Below are 26,098 nucleotides of genomic sequence, written 5' to 3'. Positions count from 1 at the left end.
TGGCAGCACAATGAACCATGAAGGTCTTAGTTATTTGTTAGAATCTCCTGCAGTTGCACTGATCTGAGGCTCAATTTATCTTTTGTTTGTTTTGTTTGTGAAATTTGATAAATGTGCTATCATTTCGATAATGAATTTACAGAATGCCAAGCGTGCTAGTGCTGCAGCTGCTCCATTGGCTGCATGGGTTCGAGCTAATGTGAAATATTCATATGTGCTGGAGAAGATTCAACCTCTGGAAAAAGAACAGGCTGCATTAGTTGAGTGAGTAATTCAAGGTCATGTCAGTAACTTCTCTGTACATATTTAGTAAATCATGTTGCTTTATTCTCATCACTTTTGAATATTTTCGGTTATCTGTATTTGTCCCAAGTATAAGGGAGATCAGTATGGTGTCTATGACACCTGCTTACTATTAATCACATGTAGAATAATTGATGTGCGGAATTGAGTTACAAGGCTATAACTTAAGGGATCAGTAATATCCTAACTCTTGAGGGAAGCCCAAGGGGTTTTATAAATATAATCAGAAGTCAGATACTAGATTACAGAATTTAACTTACTACCTGGTGTTTGTTATTAAATTGTATACTGTGCATGAAACTTTAAATCAAGATTTTTTTATTTTATAATAGCTCTTGGTCTCTTGCCATTTTCAGCTTTCCAGAATTTTAATACAGTGCTGAATAATGTTCACAAAACATAACTTCCTTGTTACTTTGTTACTGCAGGTTTATCAAAAGAATTGCCACGAAATAATTTTCAGTATATTACTAGACAATTCCATATGCTGCATACATAATGATTTTGTGCAACTAAGTGTTTAAGCTGACAACTCCAAAAATGCTAGGCACATGAAGTGTAGAATTTCAGTGGCCTGAGGATTTTTTAACTGATACTTTTTGTCTTGAAATTTGACTAAAAGAAAGCTAAGGAAATGAAGTGACTCCATATATCATTCTGCATATCTGTTTAGTTTTGAAACATAATGGAGTCCTCAAGAAAAAACTATGAGCCCATCAACTCTGCCTCAAAACCAAGAGATCTGAGTGTCTCAAAAATGCTGCTTTGGTATGGATCCTGGATGGCATTGAGAAATGTTAGTCTATGGAATATGTGAAAAATCACCTGGAATACCTTCTGAATACTTTGGGGAATATAGAAATAGAACAGGCATGCTGGTGCTTATGAGATTGTAAAGTTTGCAGACCCATCATTGTTAACTAAAGTTAGCAAGCTAAAGTTCTCAACCTGCACCTGTGTATACTATTTCTACAAATGCTGATGATTGACAGCAAAAATGGCTATTCACAGAGCATGTTAGCACTTGCTGTTTGCAAGCCCTGTCCTCTCTTTCACTGATGCATCAGTGGGAAATTATTGAGAATGAACCCTGAGAAAGGAAAGTGGTAGTGGGCCTTCTCCTTGAACCACTGCTGTCCATAATGTTGCTGTAACTTAGCATAATTCTTTATAATGCTTAATCATGAAACCCTTTTCTTGTTGATTTGATGTTGAAGTGCTGCTTTGATACAGCAATGTGTTTATAATACTTTACACAAAGCATGTAAAAATATTTCATTCTCATACCAAAGTTATTTTCAGTATATATGTCTTCAGCTTTTATTTTCTTCTTGACTAGAAACCTAAGTAAAACTGAAGAAAGGAAACAGAATCTGGAAATCAAGCTTAACAGTGTGGGACGAAAAGTGGCTGAACTTAAAGAAAAGTAAAAACTTTACTTGAACACATTTTTCAGAATATAGAATGCAAGATTTTGAATGTTAATATGAACTCAAAGCATAGAAGTTTACAACATGGAAGGAGGCCATATTGTCCATCGTGGCTATACTGTTCTTTGCTTGAGCAATCCAAAATTAATAACACAGCCTCGCTCTCTCCCTATAACCTTGTATACTCACCTGCTTCAAATATTTATCTAATGTTCCCTTTAAAGAAGCAATGATCTATGCCTCAACCAGTCCCTATGGCAAAGCATTCCAAACTCCAACAACCCCCTGTGTAAAGAAACTTCTCCTTTTAGTAATCATTTTAAATTGATGATCCTTTGTCACTGACTGTCCTTGATTATTCCATGCATTTCTAAATGTTTACTAATTTAATCTAGTTACATACTTAAAGCTGTTGCACCATTTGTTTAAATAGATTCCAGATCAGAACAACTGAAGCTGCTAAACTGGAAGCAGAAGTAAATAAAGCTCAGGAGACCATAGAGGCAGCTGAAAAACTGATTGGCCAGCTTGATGGGGAACACAGAAGGTGGAATGTACAAGTAAGTTTAATCTATGCAATTAGGTAAAATGTTTTGGATTATTATGTTATGGTAGTCTTCCAACTGCTATAATCTTTTATGACCATATGGCTTCATTCTTCAAAAGAGATTCTTGTAATGTAATTAGAAAGTTCAGCTTGCAATTTGGGAAAGGCTGATAGTAAGATTTACTGCAGATAGCTGGCACAAGTCACAAGTGAAAATGTTCCTGAATTTTCTCTTCAGTGCGTGTTGTTTAATACAGTAAATCGAGGGTATTCACTTTATGTTGATGGTCACAGTTCCAAGTAGTGAATTCCTCAAGAGCCATTGATTGTCATTAGGATTTTGAAAAGATTATATAGAATTACATAGTAATTACAACATGGAAATAGGCTGTTTGGCTCAACCAGTCCATGTTGGTGTTTATCCTCCATGTGAACAATAGTGCTAATTCTATGTGCCCACCCCGATAAAGCATAATTGTGTGAGTTCTATTCAAAAATGGGGCATTTTAAGTATTTTGCCATCTAACTTTCAAATAATTGGAATCACTGATATTATTAGAACAAATTGTTTGTATCACCTGCTGATAAAAATATGTTTGTAAGGTCAAAACAAACTTTGGTGTCCTGAGAATTCTGCTGAGATGGGTTTATCCAGAATCCATTGCATTAGTGAAAGATCTTTGCTAAAATGTTGAATGCTGTAGTTTTAATTGGAGACATTCAGTGACACTGCAAATGCTGAAAAAACTTCACCTCTACAGAATTATTCTGTTCTTTCTTGCTCTGCTACTAAAGCAAATAAAAGAATACCACAAAGTTAGGATTTACCAGCACAGTGCACACGTGGCATCTTGATCTTCAGGCGGGACATAATGATTGCCTACTGGAGAGTTATAGTAGGGCCAAATCTGTCTGAAAGCCGCAACGTACTTGTAAGACTGCATTTGACTCATGGGCTATATAAAGAATACCTCTTCGTTTATCATGTGTGGGTAAAAGATACACAAGTTTGTTGTATGACTGCAAGATTTAATGCAATAGAGGAGCTTTTCTGAGGATTACATAGAATTTATAGCACAGAAACAGACCATTCGGCCCAACCAGTCTATGCCAGTGTTTATGCTTCACATGAGCTCCTCTTGCTTCATCTAACTTTATCAGTATGTCCGTCTATTCCTTTCTCCCTCGTATTTGTCTAGCTTCTCCTGAAATGCATCTATGCTATTTGCCTCAACTACTCTTGTTACACATTTTAACCAGTCTCTGGGTAAAGAAGTTTCATCTGAATTCTTTATTGGATTTATTAGTGACTATCTGTTATATTTATTACCCCTAGTTTTGGAACCCCCCAAGTGGAAACATCATCTCGACGTCTACCCTGTCAAACCACTTTAAAGACCTCTATTAGTTCACCCTCACCCTTCTCTTTTTATAGAGAAAAGAGCCCCAGCCTGTTCGGTCTTTCCTGATGGTTATAACCTTTCAGTTCTGGTATCATTCTTGTAAATCTTTTTTGCACCTTCTCCAGAGCCTCTATGTTCTTTTTGAGAATCAAACATTGCTGACAACCTTTGTTACTTCCACTTTGTACCCTCGGCACATGCAGGCGGCGATAATCGGGGTCGATTTTAACTCTACCTGCCCGGCAGAAAACGAGCGGTTAAAAACTTGTAGGTTTCTTAACTGCTCAGATCCCGACCATGTCCGATTTTAACCTGCAAGGTTTTGCTGGCACCTCCCTAAAGTTGGCGGGGGCTTCATAAGTTATTAGGGGGAAATTTTAACCCCTACGACAGGCGGAAGAGTGGCAGGCGTTCAGATTGGGTTCCACCAGGACCACTAGGCTCCAGACCTCATTACAGCCTTGGTCCAAACATGGACAAAAGAGCTGAATTGCAGGGGTGAGGTGAGAGTGACTGCCCTTGACGTCAAGGCAGCATTTGACCGAGTGTGGCACCAAGGAGCCCTAGTAAAATTGAAGTCAGTGGGAATTGGGGAAAACTCTCCAGTGGCTGGAGTCATACCTAGCACAAAGGAAGATGGTAGTGGTTGTTGGAGGCCAATCATCTCAGCCCCAGGACACTGCTGCAGGAGTTCCTCAGGGCAGTGTCCTAGGTCCAACCATCTTCAGCGGCTTCATCAATGACCTTCCGTCCATCATAAGGTCAGAAATGGGGATGTTCGCTAACGATTGCACAGTGTTCAGTTTCATTCGCAACACCTCAGATAATGAAGCAGTCCGAGCTCGCATGCAGCAAGACCTGGACAACATCCAGGCTTGGGCTAATAAGTGGCAAGTAACATTCGCGCCAGACAAGTGCCAGACAATGACTATCTCCAACAAGAGAGAGTCTAACCACTTCCCCTTGACATTCATCGGCATTACCATCACCGAATCCCCCACCATCAACATCCTGGGGGTCACCATTGACCAGAAACTTAACTGGACCAGCCATATAAATACTGTGGCAACAAGAGCAGGTCAGAGGCTGGGTATTCTGCAGCGAGTGACTCACCTCCTGACTCCCCAAAGCCTTTCCACCATCTACAAGGCACAAGTCAGGAGTGTGATGGAATACTCTCCACTTGCCTGGATGAGTGCAGCTCCAACAATACTTAAGAAGGTCGACACCACCCAGGACAAAGCAGCCCGCTTGATTGGCACCCCATCCACCACCCTAAACATTCACTCCCTTCACCACCGGTGCACCGTGGCTGCAGTGTGTACCATCTACAAGATGCACTGCAGCAACTCACCAAGGCTTCTTCGACAGCACCTCCCAAACCCGCGAGCTCTACCACCTAGAAGGACAAGAGCAGCAGGAACATGGGAACAGCACCACCTACACGTCCCCCTCCAAGTCACACACCGTCCCGACTTGGAAATATATCGCCGTTCCTTCATTGTCGCTGGGTCAAAATCCTGGAACTCCCTTCCTAACAGCACTGTGGGAGAACCTTCATCACACAGACTGCAGCGGTTCAAGAAGGCGGCTCACCACCACCTTCTCAAGGGCAATTAGGGATGGGCAATAAATGCTGGCCTTGCCAGCGACGCCCACATCTCTCCAACGAATTTTTTTTTAAAAAGGTGGGTAGGTTAAAATTTCAAAAATCAGAAACCCGACCTCAACCCACCTTGAACACGCCTGCTTTCAGTTTTCAGAGGTGGGTTGGGGGGTGGGAGAGTAACCTGCTTTTGAGAGGCGGGCAGTAATTTAAGTATGTTAATGAGGATTTTAACAGCTTGTTTTGGGGGGGAGGGGCTCGGGGAAACCCGACAGCTGAAGGGTGGCAAGAATGTACGGATCCAGCCGGTAAGTGCCTTTCCAGCACTGCTTGTGGGCCAGGAGGAGCAGGGTTGCTTCCCCACCTGGCCCCCAAAGGTTAACCAGCCACGATCGGCCTCCAACCTCCTACCAACACTCCTCCCCACCCCACCCCAGGATCCATTGACCTCGATCTGCAGACTCCCCACCCCTCCTGCGATCCGAATTCCTCCCATCTCGAGACTGAGCCATGATCCGAAGCGCCCATCCCCCCGATATCGAGACCGACCTGCGATCAGAAGCCCCCCGCCATCTGAAGCCCTCTGCAATTTACTCACTCCCCGCACTGCGCAATCCTTCCCTCCTCTCCACTGGAGGCCTTCCAGCGCAGGCCTTCCCGCAAGTCAGCCAGCCAGCCTCTCAGTTTGGCTGGCCGCTGGCCAGGAAACGGAGAAAAATAATCTACTTGCGGTCCTGCTGTTAAATTCGGCAGGACCTCCGCGTTACCCGCATTTCCAGGTTTCCCGGCCGCTACAGTCCTCTGCCCACTTCCCTGTAAATAATGGGGCCATTGTGTCAATCAGACCTCGATGCAATTTTAACCCGGGCCTGAGCGGGGAAGCTGCAGCAACTTTCCTGGTAGGCAGATGCAGGTTTGAAGACAGAAGAGGCCCTGTCAGAATTAAAATCAAACCCATCCAATTTAAAAAGATCAGAATTCCTGTAAGTACAATTGAATCCTAAGTGATGGATAATTAATTTGTTAAAATTATGCTTGTACCCAGGTGGCAAGGCAATGATGAAAATTTGACAAGCACATTGTAATTCTTTGATTAGATTTATGCTCGAGTTAGGCCCGGCATATAAGGGGAATGAATGAATATGACAGGCACATTGTAATTTTAAGACTGGATTGGAATTGTGCTTTCATCCGCATGCCACTACCACATTTATGTAAATCAATAAGCTTAATACTGGATTTTTACTTTGCTTCACCCCATGCCTTATGATATACTTTCTGTTTCAAAATCCCTGCAAGGAAATAGCTTGGTAATACTGTACCTTATTTTGGAAATGTATTTCATGAGTTTTTCAAAACAAAAACTGATTAAAGAACACCCAATTGGCAGCAACAGTATGTCCATCTGTCAGTAGATGACTTATAATGAACTTATAGCATTTATTGTGTGTCAGCAGGTTCTCAGTTCACGTTCAGAAAGAAGCAACTGACTCGATTCTACCCTAAAGAAGAATATAACTACATTCTGTTACACGTTGACTGTTGGAATACAAACGTTTAATAAGAGTGCTGCCCATGACCTCGTATTCCCCTCTGTATCGTGGTCCTTATGTTGTTAACAAGTGCCCTTCTGGTGGTGATGCGCTAGCCTCTCGCGTTGCCCATGTTACTACCACTCCCAGGACTGCCAGGAGACGTCTAGGTGTAGTGGTCTCCAATTCAGCCACTCAGTTTTGCAGATGTCAGCTGAGGCCTAAAAAAAACTTCAGCTGAATTCTTCTTCTGCCCCTTTAAATGATCTGCTACATGCGGTGCTGCAGCACTTCCAAGAATTTCCTTTTCAGCGGCGGTGATCTCCCTCTTGGTGGTGGGAATCCCTCTGAGAGTCCGCTCTACATACTAAATGATCTCTGACCTGGAAAGTTCACTGGGGTCCTGGTGGGGTGGACCCCATGAAATTCAACAGCCTTGATTCGGGTACGCTACTATATTCCAGGGCCTGACCCAACTCGGTTCCTCTGACCTAAGGCTCAACACGCATAACACATTATTGGAATATAGAAAGCCATACACATGCTGATTACCCTGTTGCTTATACTCTATGGGTGCCACTTCTGGCAGCTTCACATTCTCTCTCTTGTGACTCTTCTGTGAGTCTGAGTCAGAGTAATAGAGACTCGACAATAAAATAAGAGAGAATAAACTCAGAGTGATAGGATAACAAAGACATGGGGAGAGTAACAGAAATAGGGTGACAGTGCCAAAAAAACAGAAACGTAGAGTAACAAGAGAATAAAAAAGCACAGGAACAACAGAGAGAGAGGGAGAACATGCAAGAATAACAGATAGTAAGAGAATAATCCAAAGCACAAGATAAAGGCTGAGAGCAGCAGAGAGTGAAGAAAAACCTGCATGAGTCACTATGAAGTAAAAATTCTGCTTCAGCACTGCTGGCACTCATTGGGAACAAATGTCATAAAGATGCACATCCCCAGGTGATGATTTTCTACCAATTAAAATTAATGAACAAAAGGTCATGGGATGGAAATATGTAATTTATGTTCTCCCAGCATTATGCCAGGAGTGCAGAAATGGAATTTTTACCCTTCTATAAATGCTTTTCTTTCTTGTGTTCATTCTTAATACTATGTGCTATTAAGACTAACACACAAACTACAGCAACAGTGAGGTCTCCTCAACTGCCAAGTGTTTGTGGCTAATAAGCACAAAACGCTCCGCAAGTAGCACTGGTGGAACCAATCCAAACTGAGCCTCTCAGACTTAGGGGGGAGTTTTAACTCCCCTGTCAGGCAGGTTAGTGGTAGGGAGGGAGGTTAAAATTTCAAAAATCAGAAACCTGACCCCAAGCCTCCAACTACACCCACTTCTGGTTCTAATGGAGGTGGGTTTGGGTATGACCAAGTAACCCACTCTTGAGAGACGGATCCATAATTATAATGTGTTAATGAGGGTACTTTCATGAGATTTTGGCAGCGATTTTGAAATTAATGCCTCCAGCACGGATTTCCTGAGACTCAGGAAACTCGGTAGTAAAACGGAGGCGAGATTGAGCGGTACTTTAGGGGGATTGTTTAAAAATCACGTATCCTGATATGAATAAAGGCTCAGTACTCACAGCTGCTTTCTCAGTTCTCTCTTTTAAACTGTTTGCTGAGAGTTCTTGTGGTGAGAGACATATTGGTAAAGTTTGGAGGTGTTCACCCAGAGAACGTTGGGATGGGTCGCGCCATGGCTGCTTTAGATTGGACCTTGGAAAAGGAAGACAATAGCCACCTACAGCAGCAAGATCATGCTGTGGTGGGAGCAGCAGGTGGAGCAAGAAAGAGGGGAGCAACAGAGGAGTTGAGTTTGCAGAAGGCACTACCCACCTAACTGTGTACAGAGAGAAGCTGAGCTTCCTTGACCTTTCGGAAGATCAGTGCTTCCGGAGGCTGAGATTGTCACATCAGGTGGTCGCAGATATCTGCAGCCTCCTAAAAGAAGAGCTGCTGCCTGGTGGCCACACATTACCAGTGGCTGTGAAATTCACCACTGCCCTCAATTTTTTTGTCTCTGGTTCCTTCCAGGGTGCTACCGGAGATACATCGAGGGTCTCCCAGTCAGCTGCACATAAATGCATAAGGCAGATGACTGATGGATTGTTTGCCAGGTCTGGGAGTTATTTCACCTTCCCCTGAAACAACAAGAGCCAAAGTGAGTGGGCACTCGGATTTGCATCTCTGGCTGGCTTCCCACAGGTACAGGGTGCTATTGATTGCACACAAGTGGCAATCCGAGCACCACCAGATCAACCAGGAGTTAACCGCAAGAGATTTCATTCCATCAATGTGCAGATGGTGTGCAGCCACAAGAAAAGGTTCATGCACGTCTGCGCCAGATTCCCTGGGAGCTGCCATGATGCTTTCATTCTGCGGCAGTTCAACATTCCCGACCTGTTTGTACCTGGAACCACCCTTAAGGGTGCTGCTAGGTGACAAAGGATACTCCCTTCAAACCTGACCGATGACACTTCTGAGGAACCCCACCAGTGAACCCCAAGGGTCAGGTGCCTGGACAGGTCTGGAGGCGCCCTTCAGTATTCGCCTAGAGAGTCTCTAGGATGATCGTGGTGTGCTGCATTCTGTGCAACGTTGCGCAGCAGTGAGGGTTAGAGGTGGAGGAGGAACAAGGCGCCCATCACTCATCCATCTGATGACAGTTCCAATGAAGACGAGAAGGAGGAGGAAGATGAAGATGGGGCACCCAATGGCAGACCAGCCACTCAGGTTGCTGCTCGGGATGCCAGGGATGCTCTAATAGCTCGATGGTTCAGTTAGTCACTCACACTGGACCAAAGTAACTACCCTATTTCCACCCCCCACCCGGCACTGACACAAAGCAGTCCTGTAACCCAACCAATCAACCCTTCGTTCATCCACCAATTGGTTCCCGTCAATTCATGCCTTCACATTCATCACCAGGCAACTGAAAGGGCGAGTTGCCACTCAGCATGCAAGAATGGGCAACACGGGGGAGTGGTGCAGTTTGATAAATTTTATGTGATTTGATTTTTAAAAAAAGGAAACTTAATAACATAAAATTTTCACAAACATCCAGGCGCATACCCTTGTTGAACTACAATGTTTTTCTCTTCCTTTTGCCTACCGCTCCTACGTGGTGCAACTCCTGTGGCTTCATAAGAACATAAAAAATAGGAGCAGGAGTAGGCCACACAGCCCCTCGAGCTTGCTCCATATTCAGTAAGATCATGGCTGATCTTCAACCTCAGCTCCACTTTGCCTCCCTACTCCTATATCTGTTGATTCCCTTAGTGTCCAAATATCCATTGATCTCAGTCTTGAATGTACTCAACGACTGAGCATCCACAGCCCTCTGAGTGAAGAAATTTTTCCTCATCTCGGTCCTAAATGGCCGACTCCTTATCTTGAGACTATGGCCCCCTGGTTCTAGACTCTCCAGCCAGGGGAAACAGCCTCTCAGCATCTACCCTGTAAAGCCCTATATGAATTTTATACATTTCAATGAGATCACTTCTTCTAAACTCCAGAGACTATGGGCCCATTCTACTCGATCTCTCCTAATTGGACAACCCTTTCATCCCAGAAATCAATCGAGTTTACCTTCATTGCACCCCATCTAAGGCAAATATATCCTTCCTTGGGTAAGCAGACCAGAACTGTACACTACTCCAGGTGTGGTCTCACCAGAGCCCTATATAATTACAGCAAGACCTCCTTACTTTTATACTCCAACCCCCTTGCAATAAAGGCTAACATACCATTTGCCTTCCTAATTGCTTGTACCTAGAATCATAGAAATGTATGTTAACTTTCTGTGATTCATGTACAAGGACACCCATATCCCTCTGAATATAAACATTTCTTAGTCTCTCACCTTTTAAAAAAATATTCTGCTTTTCTGTTGTTCCTGCCAAAGTGGATAATTTCACATTTTCCCACATCCATCTGCCACTTTCTCGCCCACTCACTTAACCTGTCTATATCCCTTTGCAACCTCTTTGCGTCCTCCTCACAGCTTACTTTCCCACCTAGCTTTGTATTATCAGCAAACTTGGATATGTTACACTCGGTCCTCTCATCCAAGTCACTGATATATAGTGTAAATAGCTGAGGCCCAAGCTCTGATCCTTGCGGCACCCAACTAGTTACAACCCGCCAACCCAAAAATGACCTGTTTATTCCTACTCTCTGTTTTCTGTCCATTAACCAATCCTCAATCCACACTTATAGGGAGAGGTTGGATAGACTGAGACTTTTTTCCCTGGAGAGTAGGAGGTTTAGGGGTGAGAAAATTGGGTCCAGAGGGGCAATTTTTTCACTCAAAGGGTGGTGAGTGTCTGGAACGAGCTGCTAGAGGCAGTAGTAGAGGCGGGTACAATTTTGTCTTTTAAAAAGCATTTGGACAGTTACATGGGTAAGATGGGTATAGAGGGATATGGGCCAAGTGCAGGCAATTGGGACTAGCTTAGTGGTATAAACTGGGCGACATGGACATGTTGGGCCGAAGGGCCTGTTTCCATGTTGTAAACTTCTATGATTCTAATATATTACCCCCAATCCCATGAGCCCTTATCTTGTATAACAACCTCTTGTGTGGCACCTTATTAAATGCCTTTTGCAAATCCAAATGTACGACATCCACTAGTTCCCCCTTATCTACCCTGCTAGTTACACCTTCAAAAAACTGTAATAAATTGTCAAACACTATTTCCCTTTCGTAAAACCGTATTGACTCTGCCTAATCATATTATGATTTTCCAAGTGCCCTGTTACAACATCCTTAATAATAGATTCTAGCATTTTGCCTACTACTGATGTCAGGCTAACTGGCCTATAGTTCCCTGTTTTCTCTCTCCTTTCTTTCTTGAATAGCAGGGTTACATTTGCTACTTTCCAATCCATGGGGACCGTTCTAGAATCTATGGAATTCTGGATGATCAAAACCAATGCATCCACTATCTCTGCAGCCACCTCTTTTAAAACCCTAGGATGCAGGCCAACAGGCCCAGGGGATTTGTCGGCTTTTAGTTCCATTAATTTCTCCAGTACTTTTTCGTTCCTAATCTTAATTACTTTAAGTTCCTCTCATTAGACCCTTGGTTCCCCACTATTTCCGGTATGTTTTTTGTGTCTTCTACTGTGAGGATAGATGCAAAATATTTGTTTAACGTCTCTACCATTTCCTTATTCCCCATTATAAATTCTCCTGTCTCTGCCTCTAAGGGACCCACGTTTACTTTTGCTAATCTCTTCCTTTTTACATACTTGTAGAAGCTCTTATAATCTGTTTTTATATTTCTTGCTAGTTTACTCATGTATTCAATTTTCTCCCTCTATCAATTTCTTGGTCATTCTTTTGCTGATTTCTAATACCCTCACAATCCTCAGGCTTACTATTTTTGGCAACATTGTAAGCCTCTTCTTTTAATCTAATGCTATCCTTAACTTCTCTAGGCTTCAGCAGAGGTAGAAGCAGGCTGTTCATATCCCTGCTCTGACTGTTGAGATGCTCTTGGCTGATGACGTCTGGGTGTTGGACCCCGTAAGGACCCCACTAAAGAATGCTCCAACTGTGCAGGGGTAGACTTGGCCATCAGGAGATGAGGCAGCATATTGAGTTCTGGTTGACAAGGGGGCAACTCTTTAGATGGAGGAGTGCTTTGAGTGGAGTTCCCACTTCCATCTCCCCTTTTGCCATCATCCCTCTCCTGGGACAGCGGCACATCACTCCTACCTCTGCTGGGGAGCAGCTTGGTGCAGATCAGTGACGCCTTGTAAGGCAACAGCTAAGGTATCTGTCATCCTGTTTAAGGCGGCAGACATGCTAGCATCCAAAGTCTTCATAGGGGTGGTCATGGCCTGCATGGACTAGTTTGATTGCTGCGATTTAAGTTCCACGGATACAGTTACTCTCTCCATGGCAGACATTCTCGCAATGTCCTGCGACATCAATTCAAAAATGTTCGTGTTGGATTCCTCCATCCTCTCTGCTATTGTGGGTGTGGTACGCCTGCCAGTTGCTCGCAAATTTGCTCCTGTCCCTGTATGATTCTCCTTTTCATCGATGGTCCCCGGGGTTCAGCATCTGTATCCAACTGAACAGTCTGGAGAGGAGTGCACTCTCCACAGCTGTCCCTACCACCACTCTGCTCGTGCTCACTTGTGAACTGTGAGTCACCTGGTGAAAACCCAACTAGCTGTCTTAACAGGACCCACTGAAGTCCGAGTATCTGCACTGGTGCCTGGTATTATGTCCTTTAGTGGTACATCCTCAGAAGAAATCGGGTCCCCTGAGGAATCGTCGCCGAAAGCCACGGACTGCTGTTCCACACGTGAAGGCCCTGGAGGAGAAAAGAGATGGATGTGAATTAGTACTGGCAATGTAAAAATGTTGCCACTCAGCATAATTACGCTTATTGAATTTCACTCGTTGTTGAAATCAAGTCAACATGACTAAGTCGTGTATGAGACCTGGCTCGGAGATATTTAATTCTGTCACCAGGCAGCTGCGAAGTCCTAGTCTCTCCATCTGTGATGGTCAGGGATGCAGATATGCCGCTGATCTCCATGGCCTTTTCCTCTGATGAGTACAGCTGGCAGTTGGCATATCAGTGGCGGGCTGCCTCCGGTCCTCTCCCTCGCCTTTGTATTTTGTGCTTGCTGCTCCTGCAATGGGGGAGTGACAGACCTATGAGTGTCTGTAAGGCATGTGTTCATCCGATGGATCCAGTGCATTCGGTGAGGGTGACTATCAGGCAAATGCATCACATTGCATAAGGATTGGGGTGAGTGGCAGTGGTGGATGGATAAATGGTGAGGTGAGGAAGTTCATAGAAAGTGAACAATGGGTGCTTTTCACCCATAAGTGGCTGTGAGGAGTATTGTGAAGGAGTACGCTTGACGAGACAGAGTGAGGGGGGGTGTGGTGTGCACTACGGGATGTAGGTGAATCTCCAATTGTTCTCGCCTTTCCTGAGCTGGTTAGGTCATTATCGTACTTCCTGCACTGGATCCGGGCATGGGGCACAATACTCCTGCTGCTGACCACCTCAGTCACCTCCAACTACGCCTTCTTGGTGACAGCAATAGGTTTCTTCTTTCTGTTGCTCGGAAGATTATCGCCTTCCTGCTCCATATTGCATTCAGCAGTACATCAAGTGATGCATCGTTAAAGTGGGGCGCAGCCGTTGAGCGTCCTGAGTCCATCTTTAAAGTTTGCTGTCTCTTTTATAGATCCTCCCAACTCCTCCAAATTCCATCTTTGAATTGGCTCTTTAAATAGTCAACTTAAGGTCGCATCACGTGCATTGGAGACGCAAATCCCAGAAGTAAGATTAGAATTTCATAGCCATGTTGAAATCGGACATTCCGATGCGCCAAAATTTCTTCCGGGTTTTGTGCCCGCTATCGTATTTCCCCCCGCTCAGAACCTGTCTCTGCGTTATTATCGGGCCCTTAGAATCTGCCCAAGTCCTCAGATTCTTCATGTCCAGTCCATTGAAGAATCAACAGCCTAACAAGTTGGTGGAGCCGCCTGTTTTTTAAATGCAAAACGGGTGTCTAAACATCCAACATGGCGGGGGCAGCATGCCACACTCTACACGCCAGAAGTGCTCCGTCCACCAAATACGTAAAGGCAGAAAAAACGTTGTCTGGGGCTGGTGCCTAAGACGGGTGTTCGAACCTTTGCATGTGCAAATAGGAGGCCTGACTCCTATTTGGGGCTCCCTTTTGTAAAATTGGACTACTCCTGAATGCAGCCGGCACCTGGCCGCCTCTGTTCAGGAAAACGTGCTCTACATGCTGCCCAAACAGCAGTCCTTAAAGTCGAGATGAATAACTGAATGAGATCTTCATCTCTCCCAAAAAAATTGGCACAGTATAAATTACAATGTTCTAACATTATTTTATACAGAAATAATTACTGGTGGAGTGTCTTGTTCCTTTTGGACTACATTCAAAACCTGCTGAAATTATTTTCATAACATTTCTTTTTTGAATTGTTCAACTAAATCTGCATGCACTGTTCATAACCTTCAAAAAAACTTTTGTTGTGGATGAAATGGAATTGAGCAAGTGAATTGATTAAGGTTATTACATTAATGTGTGTTAAAAGCCCACTTTCATAGAATAACTATTAGTTACTGATGGTAGTAATGAGCATCCTAACTAATTTTATGGTGGCATAATTCATTAAAATTAATATTACATGCAGAAGTGACAGATTATTTTTATCTTGTCAATTCAGATGAATGTATTAATTTAAAGTATCTGTACATACTTCACAGGACGCTAGGCTCACAAGGAGTAAATTAATAAGAAATGAATGGTGCCTTTTGTGTAATTGCAGTCAAATTTTTAAAAATATTTTAATTGTGAACTGAAATAAACAACATAAACATCAATCCACTGTACCAAGAATGATAAAAGTCTGAACAATTCAACATTTGCATTTCCTATCATTTAAAAAAAATATCTTCTACTCTTTTTAATATTTGTGGTATCCTTTACCTTCCTTTCTCAATTTAACAAAAAATCCACACTTGAATATTGCTGTAAATTTAACATTAGTTTTTATATAGAGATGTAAAATTACTTAAGTTTTTTTTAAATGTAAAATATTCTCTTTGAAAGATGCTTGCCAACATGATTCTTCCTTCATCTGACCGAATGATATTCACTTCTGCAACACCATTTTCAGTGCTGCTTTAAAATGATGAGGTATGATTCAAGTGACATGTCATTGCCAGCTTTTCTCCTATATGATAGTTTATTGCATGGGAGCAAGGCTTTTTAACAGGTTGTCTGTGAAATGACAAGTGACTCGGAGAATTTGAATCCGGTTATTGTCACATTTTAGAATCTTTTATAATTTTTCCACTGAAAGGACGTGGAAATAAAACGAGTTGCAATCAAATGTAATGTTTTAAATCATAGTGTATACTCACGAGTTTAAAATAAGGCTCTGAGTTGACACAGTTAAGATGCTAATGATGTTAGCTTCGATGTTATTTCCTCTTAGACTAAATGGTAAGCAATTTGTTAGCTTGTCTTAGTAATCACAGTCAGGTTATTGAAACTGAGTGTTGCAAAGGTAATCAGGCAGCAAAGGCTACAATAAAGTTGGAATACAGGAGAGAGTAATCAGAAATTATTTTGTTTTTAAGTCAAGCTAGATGACCTGATGTGGGGAAGCATAGCATGTTAATTATTTTCTATTATGATGCAATGTTACACTGATTGAATTCAATGAGTCCGACCAGAACTGCTGTTCTGCATGTTCAGTCACTGAAATAAAGCAATTTATTGATTTGTATTGAGCCTTGTTCTCCAAGTGTTCACTTGGTTTGCCTTTGGAGAGATTGAAGAAACCTATATGCGAAGGACACAAATACCTGGTTCAAGTCACGGGGGCACTATTCTTACATCCCTGGGTTACATTATTGTGCAAGTAGATATAGGGTTGTGTGAGTCAAGAGTAAGAGGCTCAGACCTGTTATGGAAATGACCACCTCCACTGGCCTCAAGAAGGTATGTATGGCAGTTACTCTACTAGTGGTTCTACCAGGCACAAAAATTGCATCAGCATTTACTATTTAAATACAGCATTTATTACAGTGACAATATGAACTCATTTTGTAGTATTTAATCATGTGATCTTGAAAAGGAACCATGAAGCAATAATTTAAGACTAAATCTTAGTTTTATGGTCCAAACATTTCTTGTATTTGGAGTTCTTTTAGAAAATAATTTCAGCTCTAATACATTTGTTTATTTCATCCCTTCAAGTGGGTTTTAGAAACTGCTTGCAAACTAGATATATTGACCTATCCTCAGTTCAGAGATTTGTTAAATTTACCTCAGATTAACCTAAACTTGTCAATCTTTGAACAAGGTGTGTATTACCTTAGTTACAGCATAGGATATAATGAACCTTCTAACACCAATGCTGTGCTTGGCTTTGAGGCTGAAATATTGACTTTAAAATAAAGGTTTTTAAAATTCTTATGGTCATATCCTGACTATCAGTGCCTGTTTCCTCAAGACTGGTAGCAGCAGATGGAGCTATGAAGTTTCACTGCACTGCAAATTCAAAGCTGGAATCCTGGCTTTGTTGCAGCCCTGAACGATACTAAGATTTGTATGCTGTAGTATATGTAAAGCGAAGCTTTAGTTCACTCCATATTTTTGGTGACTCAAGTACAGTATTTATTTTGAAACTTTTTGAATATTAAAATAAAACAACTGTCAAGGTCAAACTCTTTACCTTTTGGATAATTTTGGATTTATGTTTTTAACCTGTACTGGGCTGCAGGGCAATGGGGAAAGAGTATGGGAATGGGAATATTGGATAGCTTTTTCAACGGACGCATCTTTCACAGACACAATGGGCCGAATGGCCTCCTTTTGTGCTGTATGATGCTGTGGTTCCCATACTTGTATGTTATTAAACTTTTGATACTGGGTATGCTATACAGCTCTTTGGTTGTGGCCGTTCTGTCATATCTTCCTTGGAATAAATACTGTTTCTTATACTTTGCATCAACATGAGAAACACAAGAATGGAAGCATACAAAACCATCTGCTAATACTTAATTTTTTTTATTCTGGACTGGTCTTATTTTCTGTTCAGACACAGATGAGCTAAGTCCTAAGTTATCTTTGGAATGATTATCATAGAATCATACAGCACAGAACGAGGCCATCATGCCTGTGCTGGCTCTTTGAAAGAGCTATCCAACTGGTCCCACTCCCCTGTTCTTTTCCCCCTAGCCCTGGAACTTTTTCCTTTTCAAGTATTTATCCAATTCCCTTTTTGAAAGTTACTATTGAACCTGCTTCCACCACCCTTTTCAGGCAGTGCATTCCAGATCATAACAACTCACTGCGTTTAAAAAAAAAAAAAAATTCTCCACATCCCCCCCCCCCCCCCCAAATCTGGCTCTTATACCAATTGCCTTAAATCTGTATCCTCTGGTTGCCGACCCTCCGGCTGGTGAAAATAGTTTCTCCCTATATGCTCTATCAAAACCATTCATCATTTTGAACACCTATTAAATCTCTCCTTAACCTTCTCTGCTCTAAAGAGAACAATCCCAGCTTCTCTGGTTTCTCCACATAACTGAAGTCCCGCATCCCTGCTACCATTCTGGTAAATGACCTCTCCAAGGTCTTGACATCCTACCTAAAATGTGGTGCCCAGAATTGGACACAATACTCCAGCTGAGGCCTAACCAGTAATTTATAAAGGTTTAGCATAATTTCCTTGCTTTTGTACCCTATGCCTATATTAATAAAGCCCAGGATCCCATATGCTTTTTTTAACAGCCTGTCTGTCAGTCAACTTGTCCTGCCACTTCAAAGATTTGAGTATGTGAACCCCCAGGTTTCTATGTTTCTGCACCCCCTTTAAAATTGTACCATTTAGTTTGTATTGTCTTTTCTCATTCTTCCTTCCAAAATGCATCACTTCACACTTCTCTGCATTAAATAAGGCAACAATTTGCACTAATACTTCTGTGTTGTGTGGCCAGTGTTCATCACTATGAATAAATATATAGGGGCCAATTCCCCAGCACAGTGGTTAGAAAAAAGGGACTGAGACCCATTAAACAATAGCCTCGATTTTAACCATTGAGACGGGAACTCAGTGGGTGGGTGGATTTGTGCATGGGGAACCCGGAAGCAAAGTGAGCGCGTTTAAATCTGCGATCACATCTCGATTGCAGTCAATTATCTTTACTACCGGGTTTCGTGGCATGAGTATGTCAAAGGTTTGTTTTGGAATATCGTAATGAGAGCCTCCGAGATGAGGGCACCCTGGGCAGCAGTGTGCGCGGCTGTTCTATCGTTGTATGCACCATTGCCGTAGTCCTCCTCCCTTGTGTTCCTCCTCATCCTCTTCCTCATTGTTGCTGCCAACAGAAGATGATTGTGGAGCGCCTTTGTCCTCTTCCACCTGTAAACCTCTCTGCAGCGCAATGTTGTGCAGGACGCAGCACACCACGATTATCCTGGAGACCCTCGCTGGCTAGATCCCCCAAATCTGTCGAGGCATCGGAAACACATCTTTAACATGCCTGTGACTTGCTCAGTGACACACCTGGTGCTCACATGGTTTCTGGTTGTATAGTTGGTGTGCCTCGTTGGTGGGGTTCTTCACAGATGTCATGATCCACGTTTGCACGGTGTATCCCTTGTCTCCAAGGAGCCAGCCCTTAAATCTGTCTCTTGCCTGGAAGAGGTCAGGAATGTTTGTTTGGCGCAAAATGAAGGCATTATGACAGCTGCCGGGGAAACTGGTGCACACCTGCAGAAATCTTTTGTGCTTGCGCATTGATGGAGTGATAGCCTTTCGGTTAATGAATACTACTGGTTCATGTGGTGATCCTCGGATTGCCACGTGTGCATTCGATTGCGCCCTGCACCAACGGGAAGCCAGCTTGAGAGGAAAAACCCAGTGCCCGCTCCTTCTGGCTTTTGTTGTCGTTGGTAGACAGCCCATCCATCACCTGCCTTATACACTTGTGTGCAGACGATTGCGACCCTGAAGATGTCACTGGTAGAACCCTGGAAGGGCTCTGGTTACTTTCAGTGCAAAGGGTGATGAGTGGCCACCAGGTCCAACAGGGAGCAGCTTTTCCTGAAAGAGGCTGCAGATGTCTGCAACCACCTGCTGACTCAACTTGAGCCAGCATTAGCACTGCTTCTCAGAGGTCCAGGAAGCTCAGCCTCTGCCTGTAGTGCCTCCTGTGACCTCTGCTGCGCTTTTGCTGTCCTCTCTGCTATTCTTCAGATCCTTGGTGTGCATCTCCTGTCTTGTGCACCTGCAGATCCCAGGACTGCACGATGTGCCTACCCCAGATGTTGATTTTCTTCCTACTCAGATGTACCTTGGAATAGATCCATTACGTCCCCCATCCTGATCTTGTCAGTTTGAGAGCTCCAAAAAGTTGGTATATATGTCTGAACACAGGAATTCTCAGTCTCAACAAAGAAATCTCAGTCGAAACACAAAGAACTCCCAGCCAAACGATTGTCTGAGAGAACTGAGTGACCAGCTGCAATACCTGACCTTTTATTGAGATGTCCCTATCACAGGTTTAAAGGTCCAAATGAGCCTTTGTTTCAATGGCTTCTTTCAGGAGCCATGGGAAACACGTGCAGGATCCACAGAAAATTAAATACCTCACTTGTTTAAATTACCTACATTGCCCCTTTTAACAATCGGCCCGCCGGCTTTAAATGGGGATGGGACTTCTGGTTGCATCCTAATGTGCCTGGGTTAAACAAGGAAGTGGGCGCGTTGAAGCCGGGATGCGGTCCTGCTTCCAACTTCTGTCACTTTGACCTCACACCTACCCCCAACTCACCCGTTCTTGGGGGTTAAAATTCCCTGTATGTCTCTGCTCCCTTTACGATGCCCCTGCATTTCTGGAGCTTCCTCCTGAGGGGTGGAGCAGACCTGCACCAGGCTATGTTAATAGTGTGGGGGAGGGGGCATACTTGGCATAACTCTAGTTAATCTATTATTATATGGACCAGCATTTTATTATTTTCTTATAAAGCGAATTTCCACTGTGAAGAATGGCTGCATTGTCATGGCTGGGTGCTGATAAGGTACATATGGCTTCAGCAGGGTGGTAAAAATTTAAGGAGACCTAATTTTGTTAACAAGCACATTATTAGCAAGCAACTATCTAATTTGTACCTTACAGATGCTATTGACTTGACAGGCAGGCTGGAACTGTAAGCGGGTGGCAATATCTCAGGCTGTTGATTTTCAATTTGTCACCTAATACGTTAGCAACCTTAGCAGCTGTGAAAAACGCATTATTAGGATTGCAGTAAGCATGGATTTTTGTATATATAAATCTCAGTAACATTTCTAATAGCTTTCAAATGTACCTTTTTAAAATTAATTTCAAAACAAAGGGGATTAAATTGGGTCGTGTAGCAGGCCAGACTGGAAGTACGCCACCCATCATATTGGGTAAAGACAAACAAGGCATCAGGGAAAACCAACCCTAAACATTACCTAGATTTTTTTTTAAAAAGTAAGTGCTTACTACAATCACACCCCCGGCCCCGAGATCACCGATCTCCTGGCCCTGACCTCCAATGTCCCTCCCCAGCCCTAGCCCCCGATACCTGCCAAACACCAGATCGCTTCCTCCCCATGCCTGCCCGAGCCCCGATGTCTCACTCCCCGAGCCACCCACAAACCCAACCCTGTCACTTACCTGTGGGCCACTGGGCTTGAAGCACTTACCTCTCCAATCTCTTCCCACAATGCTGTCGTCTTTTTATAATGAGGACCGAGGCCCAATATCCGGGGCTCCTCGGACCTCACCATTTTTGCGCAGGGTAATTACTCTGCCCCCATTTCACCGACCCCGCCCCCCCGCCCTAGTTACCAATACCTAGTTGCCAATTTGATGAGAAGTCCCTAATGATAGGAATCCAAGATGAATTTGGTTTGTAACTCAGTGGGTAGATCAATACTTTTAATTCATGTTGTTTATAACAATTTGTATATTCCCACATTAACACCCATCTTGTATAAAAATCAGCACTAAGATTAAATAAAATTTTCATGCATTCACAATGCATATTTATGGACTAAACCGATTTTACTAATTTTGTACTTGACCATCAACAATTTGTTTTTCAAGAACTAGTTGATTTCTCATGGTGTTACGCTTGAGGAGTCAGGACCAAGTGCGGTCTTCAGACAGGGATAATTGGGACATGACATACAGATGTAATTCAGTCACTATTTTAAACTCATACATTTTGTCCTTATTTTGTAGTTCTGTTATAAATTTCCATTTTTATAATGGAAACTGCCAAAATAAACTTATGCTGTAATTAAACCCTCCCTGCAGTGCTGGTGCTACAGTGTGACAAGTTTACAAGATCAGAACATAATTACAGATGAGGAAGACCATTTGGCCCATATTAGTTCATTAATCCAGAAGCTTCCTACAGTCCCCATATTGTAGCATCTAATTGTTCTATAAATGCATCCATGGTTTTTCCTCCCTCACTCTCCCAAATGTTGATCATTCTTTGCATGAAGAAAAGTGCCCTGATGTTGGTCCAAAAGTCATCTTTAGTTTGAACTCTGTCCCCTTGTCCTACTCCCACAATTTAATTTAAAGTAATATTCCTGATTTACCTTTTCCATACCATTTACTATTTTATAAACCTCAAAGATCACATTTCAGACACCTCCTTTCCAGGCTGCAAAGCCAGTCTCGCTAGTCTTTCCTCATACTTCAAACCCCTGACACCAGAGATCAGCCTGTGGAAGTTCGTCTGCAGGTTATGTATGTTGGGAATTTAGATGCACAGGTCAGAGGCCTCTGCAGGATTTTCTGTCCCATTAGTAACCCGTGCATCTGCATTCCCCATGCATTCCCTGTGGGAGAAGTTCAGTGCCTGGAGTGTGACTTTGTAAAATTACAACTTTTAACTGTAGCGTTGGTATGAAGCAAAAATATTTTGCACCGACACTACAGTTATAAAGTTACCCTAAGTTTCCAGTCAATCTGTGACCCAGTAAATACAGTCTACATGGAAAAAAAATGCATTTTTGCCTAAGATAGAAGGAGGATATTACAGAAGGTGAAAATTAGGTAATTGTAGGACAGAAACCAGAGATTGTAATGGGAATACAAGAAGGATTTTAGAAAAAAAATTATAGCCAGTTGGCAAAAAGAAAAATTGGGATGGAAAGATAAGGGAGAATTAATTGAAATGAGTTGGGTGATGATGAGAGTACAGGCCTAGGCCCCAAGAGCCATAGGCGACATGAGGAAACATTTTTTTATGCAGCGAGTTGTAATGATCTGGAATGCACTGCCTGAAAGGGTGGTGGAAGCAGATTCAATAGTAACTTTCAAAAGGGAATTAGATAAATACTTGAGGGGTGGGGGGGGGGAATTTACAGGGTCATGGGGAAAGAGCAGGGGAATGGGACTAATTGGATAGCTCTTTCAAAGAGCCGGCACAGGCACTATGGGCTGAGTGGCCTCCTCCTGTGCTGTACCTACTATGATATGATAAGTGTATGAAATGTAAAAGAGTTGAATCTTAAGAATTATTTTGCATACTTTAAATAATACCCTGTTATGTGTCCGTCAGAAATGTACGTTCTATAGAAAACAAAAAATAAATTGTTATTTTAAAAAACCCTCAAGTCCATGGTTATTAGCTTGTGACTTACTATGAACTCTGATTTTCAGCAACTTAAACAAAGATGCCCTGACAATTCATAGAATCATATAATTGTACAGCACAGAAGGAGGCCATTCAGCCCATGTGAAGGCCCTGTGCTGGCTCTTTGAAAGAGCCATCCAATTAGTCCCACTCCCCCGCTCTTTCCTCATAGCCCTGCAAGTTTTTCTTTAGGATAAAGATAACCAATCAAATTGGTGTGGACGTTTATGAAATTTAAAATTTACAGAGCCGCCTGTTGTTAGCTGAACATTTAAAGGGATCTTATTCCATCGGGAATGTGTGGAAGTGAGCTAGTGGGTGCGATGAATGAAATATATTTACACTCAATTTTCTACTAATCCTGATCTGGTAACTTAAAAAGAATTCATACTATGCAGTTTAGCTCCTGATTCCATCCACTTTAATGGCCGCTTGGCAGGTTGAACTGACTGTATGCAACTTCAGTACCTTGTTCCACCCTGAGATGAGCTTCAAAATCCACTTTCAAACCATCACCAAAGCCACCTATTTTGATCCTGTAAAATTGCCTGCTTCCAACTCTGTGACTTCACTGCTACTAAAACATCTTCCATGCTTTTATCAACTCCAGACTTCACTTCTCCAATGCTCTCTTCATTAGCCCTCCAGAGCTTCACCCTATGCAAACTCCAACTCATCCAGAACTCTGCCATCTGCATTTTGTACTGAGTTATTCCTACCTATCGCCCTGTCATTGCTGACCTCCATTGGATCCCTCACCCTAGTGCATTGACTTCAAAATCCTCAATCTTGCTTACAAACCCTTTTGTAATCTCCTCTAGTCCAAAGACCCAACCCACACACTTTATTCTTCTGACTTTGGTCTACTATGTTTTTTTTTGACCCTTCTCTCTGCTGCACTATCAGTGGCAGAACCTTCAGCCATCATGCCCTCCCAGTCTAGAATTCTTTTTTTTAAGCCCTCTGCATTATGACATCTTTTGCTACCTTCATGCCCTTCTTAAAACCTACTTCTTGAACTATGCCTTCAGCCACTTCCCCTCTAAAGTGCCTTGGGACATTTTACTACTTTAAAGATACTTCTGAAGTGCAAGTTGTTGTATCAAAAGTGATGTACGTACACTGCACTGATCCATTTAAATATTTGGCAAACTTCCCAGAATTCTGCAATTCAGGATTGTCAAAGCAGACACCTCGGGCTCGAATTTAGCAGGCCTGCGGGTTCCCAGCGGGTGGTCCTCCGGGAGCGTGGTCAACACGCTCGGCGAAATTAGTGGGTTGCCCGCGCGATCGTAGCAGGCAACACACTAATAGGAATCAATTACCTGCTCCTCCGGGGTCCACGGCGCTGGTCTGCGCGTCGGGCGGGCTGCGCATGCGCAGTACGATCTGTCAGCTGGAGGCTCTCTAGTTAAAGGGGCAGTCCTCCACTGACAGATGCTGCAACCAATGGGACAAATTGCAGCATGGAGCAGCCCAGGGGGAAGGCTGCTCCCAGTTTAATGATGCCTCACCCCAGGTATCATCAGATGGGGTGAGGAGGAGGGGGAGGACACAGATCTTCCCCCCGGCGGGCGGGAGGAAGTGGCCTGCCTCTGCCACCAAGAAGGCCTGGCTCGAGGTGGCAGAGGGGGTCACCTGCGCCACCAACATATCGCCCACCTGCATACAGTGCAGGAGGCGCTGCAATGACCGCAGTAGGTCAGCCACAGTGAGAACACGAAGTCTTTCCCCTACACTCCGTCTGCCACAACACTGCCCCCACCCCACATCTCCTTCGGCACCGCCAACACTACTCTGTCACATCACCCTTCATACCCACTCAAACCCCATCCTCATCTTACCTCCACCTACTCACCTCGCCAGTACTCATCCTGCCACTAACACGCGACCCAATCCTCATACAATCTCATTGCTCCATCCCATACTCAACCTCTCGTGCATCTCCCTCACGGCCAGCCTCACTCAACCTGCCACCACCTGTGCTGCAGCCACAGGGCATGCATCACATATGTGCAGTAGGCAGCGTAAGGCAAACGTGTCGTGAGCATGAAGGGGGTGCACAAGGGTGTCTGAGGGTTTGTCCTGGGTGTTACCTATATTGAATTTCAGAGCAACAAACAGCACACATTATATTGACACCACCACTGCCATGTCTCCGCGAATCCTGTCCGTTGTGTCCAATAATGCCCGCTCCTGGGTATCACTATGAGGACCCACCACTGATGCCACCCATCGTGTTACTGCAGAGTAGGTGCAGGTGTATTTGCAGGGCTCTTCCGCGCAGACGACTGAGAGACATCGGCGGTGTAGCCGGCTGCACCCTGGAAGGATGCGGAGGAGAAGTTGTGGAGGGCAGTGGTGACTTTGACTGCGACAGGTAAGCAGTTGGTGCTGGGGCCAGCCAGGAGCAGCTCGGCATGAAAGAGCCTGCAGATCTCCACGACTACATGTCGAGCGAATCTGCGCCTCCCTGTGCACTGCTGCTCAGAGAGGTCCGGGGAGCTGCGCCTCGGTCTGTGGACCCTGTGGCGAGGGTAGTGCCCTCTGCGATGCGTCTCTCCCTGCGGTAGCCCTCCCTACTGCTGTGCAGGTGGGCGTGCAACAACACCGTGTTGGGGGGCTCCACGTCTCTGCGGCAGACGGCGTGGACTGCGAGGCTGCTGGGGCTGGTCATGCTGTTCGTCCTCTGAGGGTGTCCACGCACCACCCATCTGGCAGGTGTTGGTCTGAGGGGTTGTGCAGGGTAGGTGGGTGGTTCCTCGCACTAGGGCTGCGGTTTCGTGTCGGTCTGTCCTCTGGCTTGGCGGGGGGTGGTGGAGGGCAGGGGTTGCCCTATGTGACGCAGTGGCCTCCTGCGTGGGTGTGGGCTCTCCCCCGTGGAGTGCACCTTGGCACCTGCCACAGGCTGCTGGCTGCAACACGCCTGGTTGGAGAGAGACTGTTTCCCCCAGTGTGGGAAACTCACTGCCTTGAACCCAAAATCCCACACTTCCTCTTTTGACAGCTGCTTCAGCTCATTAACTGACCTCAACAAGCAAGGT

General features: G+C 44.0%; 1 protein-coding gene across 4 annotated transcripts in view; it reads left to right on the top strand.

The window, feature by feature from the left end:
• dync2h1 (dynein cytoplasmic 2 heavy chain 1) overlaps window positions 1-26,098 on the top strand; it is a 656,363-nt gene that overhangs the window by 221,424 nt on the left and 408,841 nt on the right. For all 4 annotated transcript variants that reach the window (XM_067986146.1, XM_067986147.1, XM_067986148.1 and 1 more), the window contains exons 60-62: window positions 143-264; window positions 1,643-1,729; window positions 2,167-2,293. In XM_067986146.1, coding sequence (XP_067842247.1) covers window positions 143-264; window positions 1,643-1,729; window positions 2,167-2,293 — 336 coding nt within the window. The remainder of the gene's footprint in view (window positions 1-142; window positions 265-1,642; window positions 1,730-2,166; window positions 2,294-26,098) is intronic.

Source organism: Heptranchias perlo, chromosome 6 (assembly GCF_035084215.1).
Source record: "Heptranchias perlo isolate sHepPer1 chromosome 6, sHepPer1.hap1, whole genome shotgun sequence".
In the NCBI taxonomy this organism is placed as follows: domain Eukaryota; kingdom Metazoa; phylum Chordata; class Chondrichthyes; order Hexanchiformes; family Hexanchidae; genus Heptranchias; species Heptranchias perlo.
This window is presented reverse-complemented; position numbering and strand designations above follow the sequence as displayed.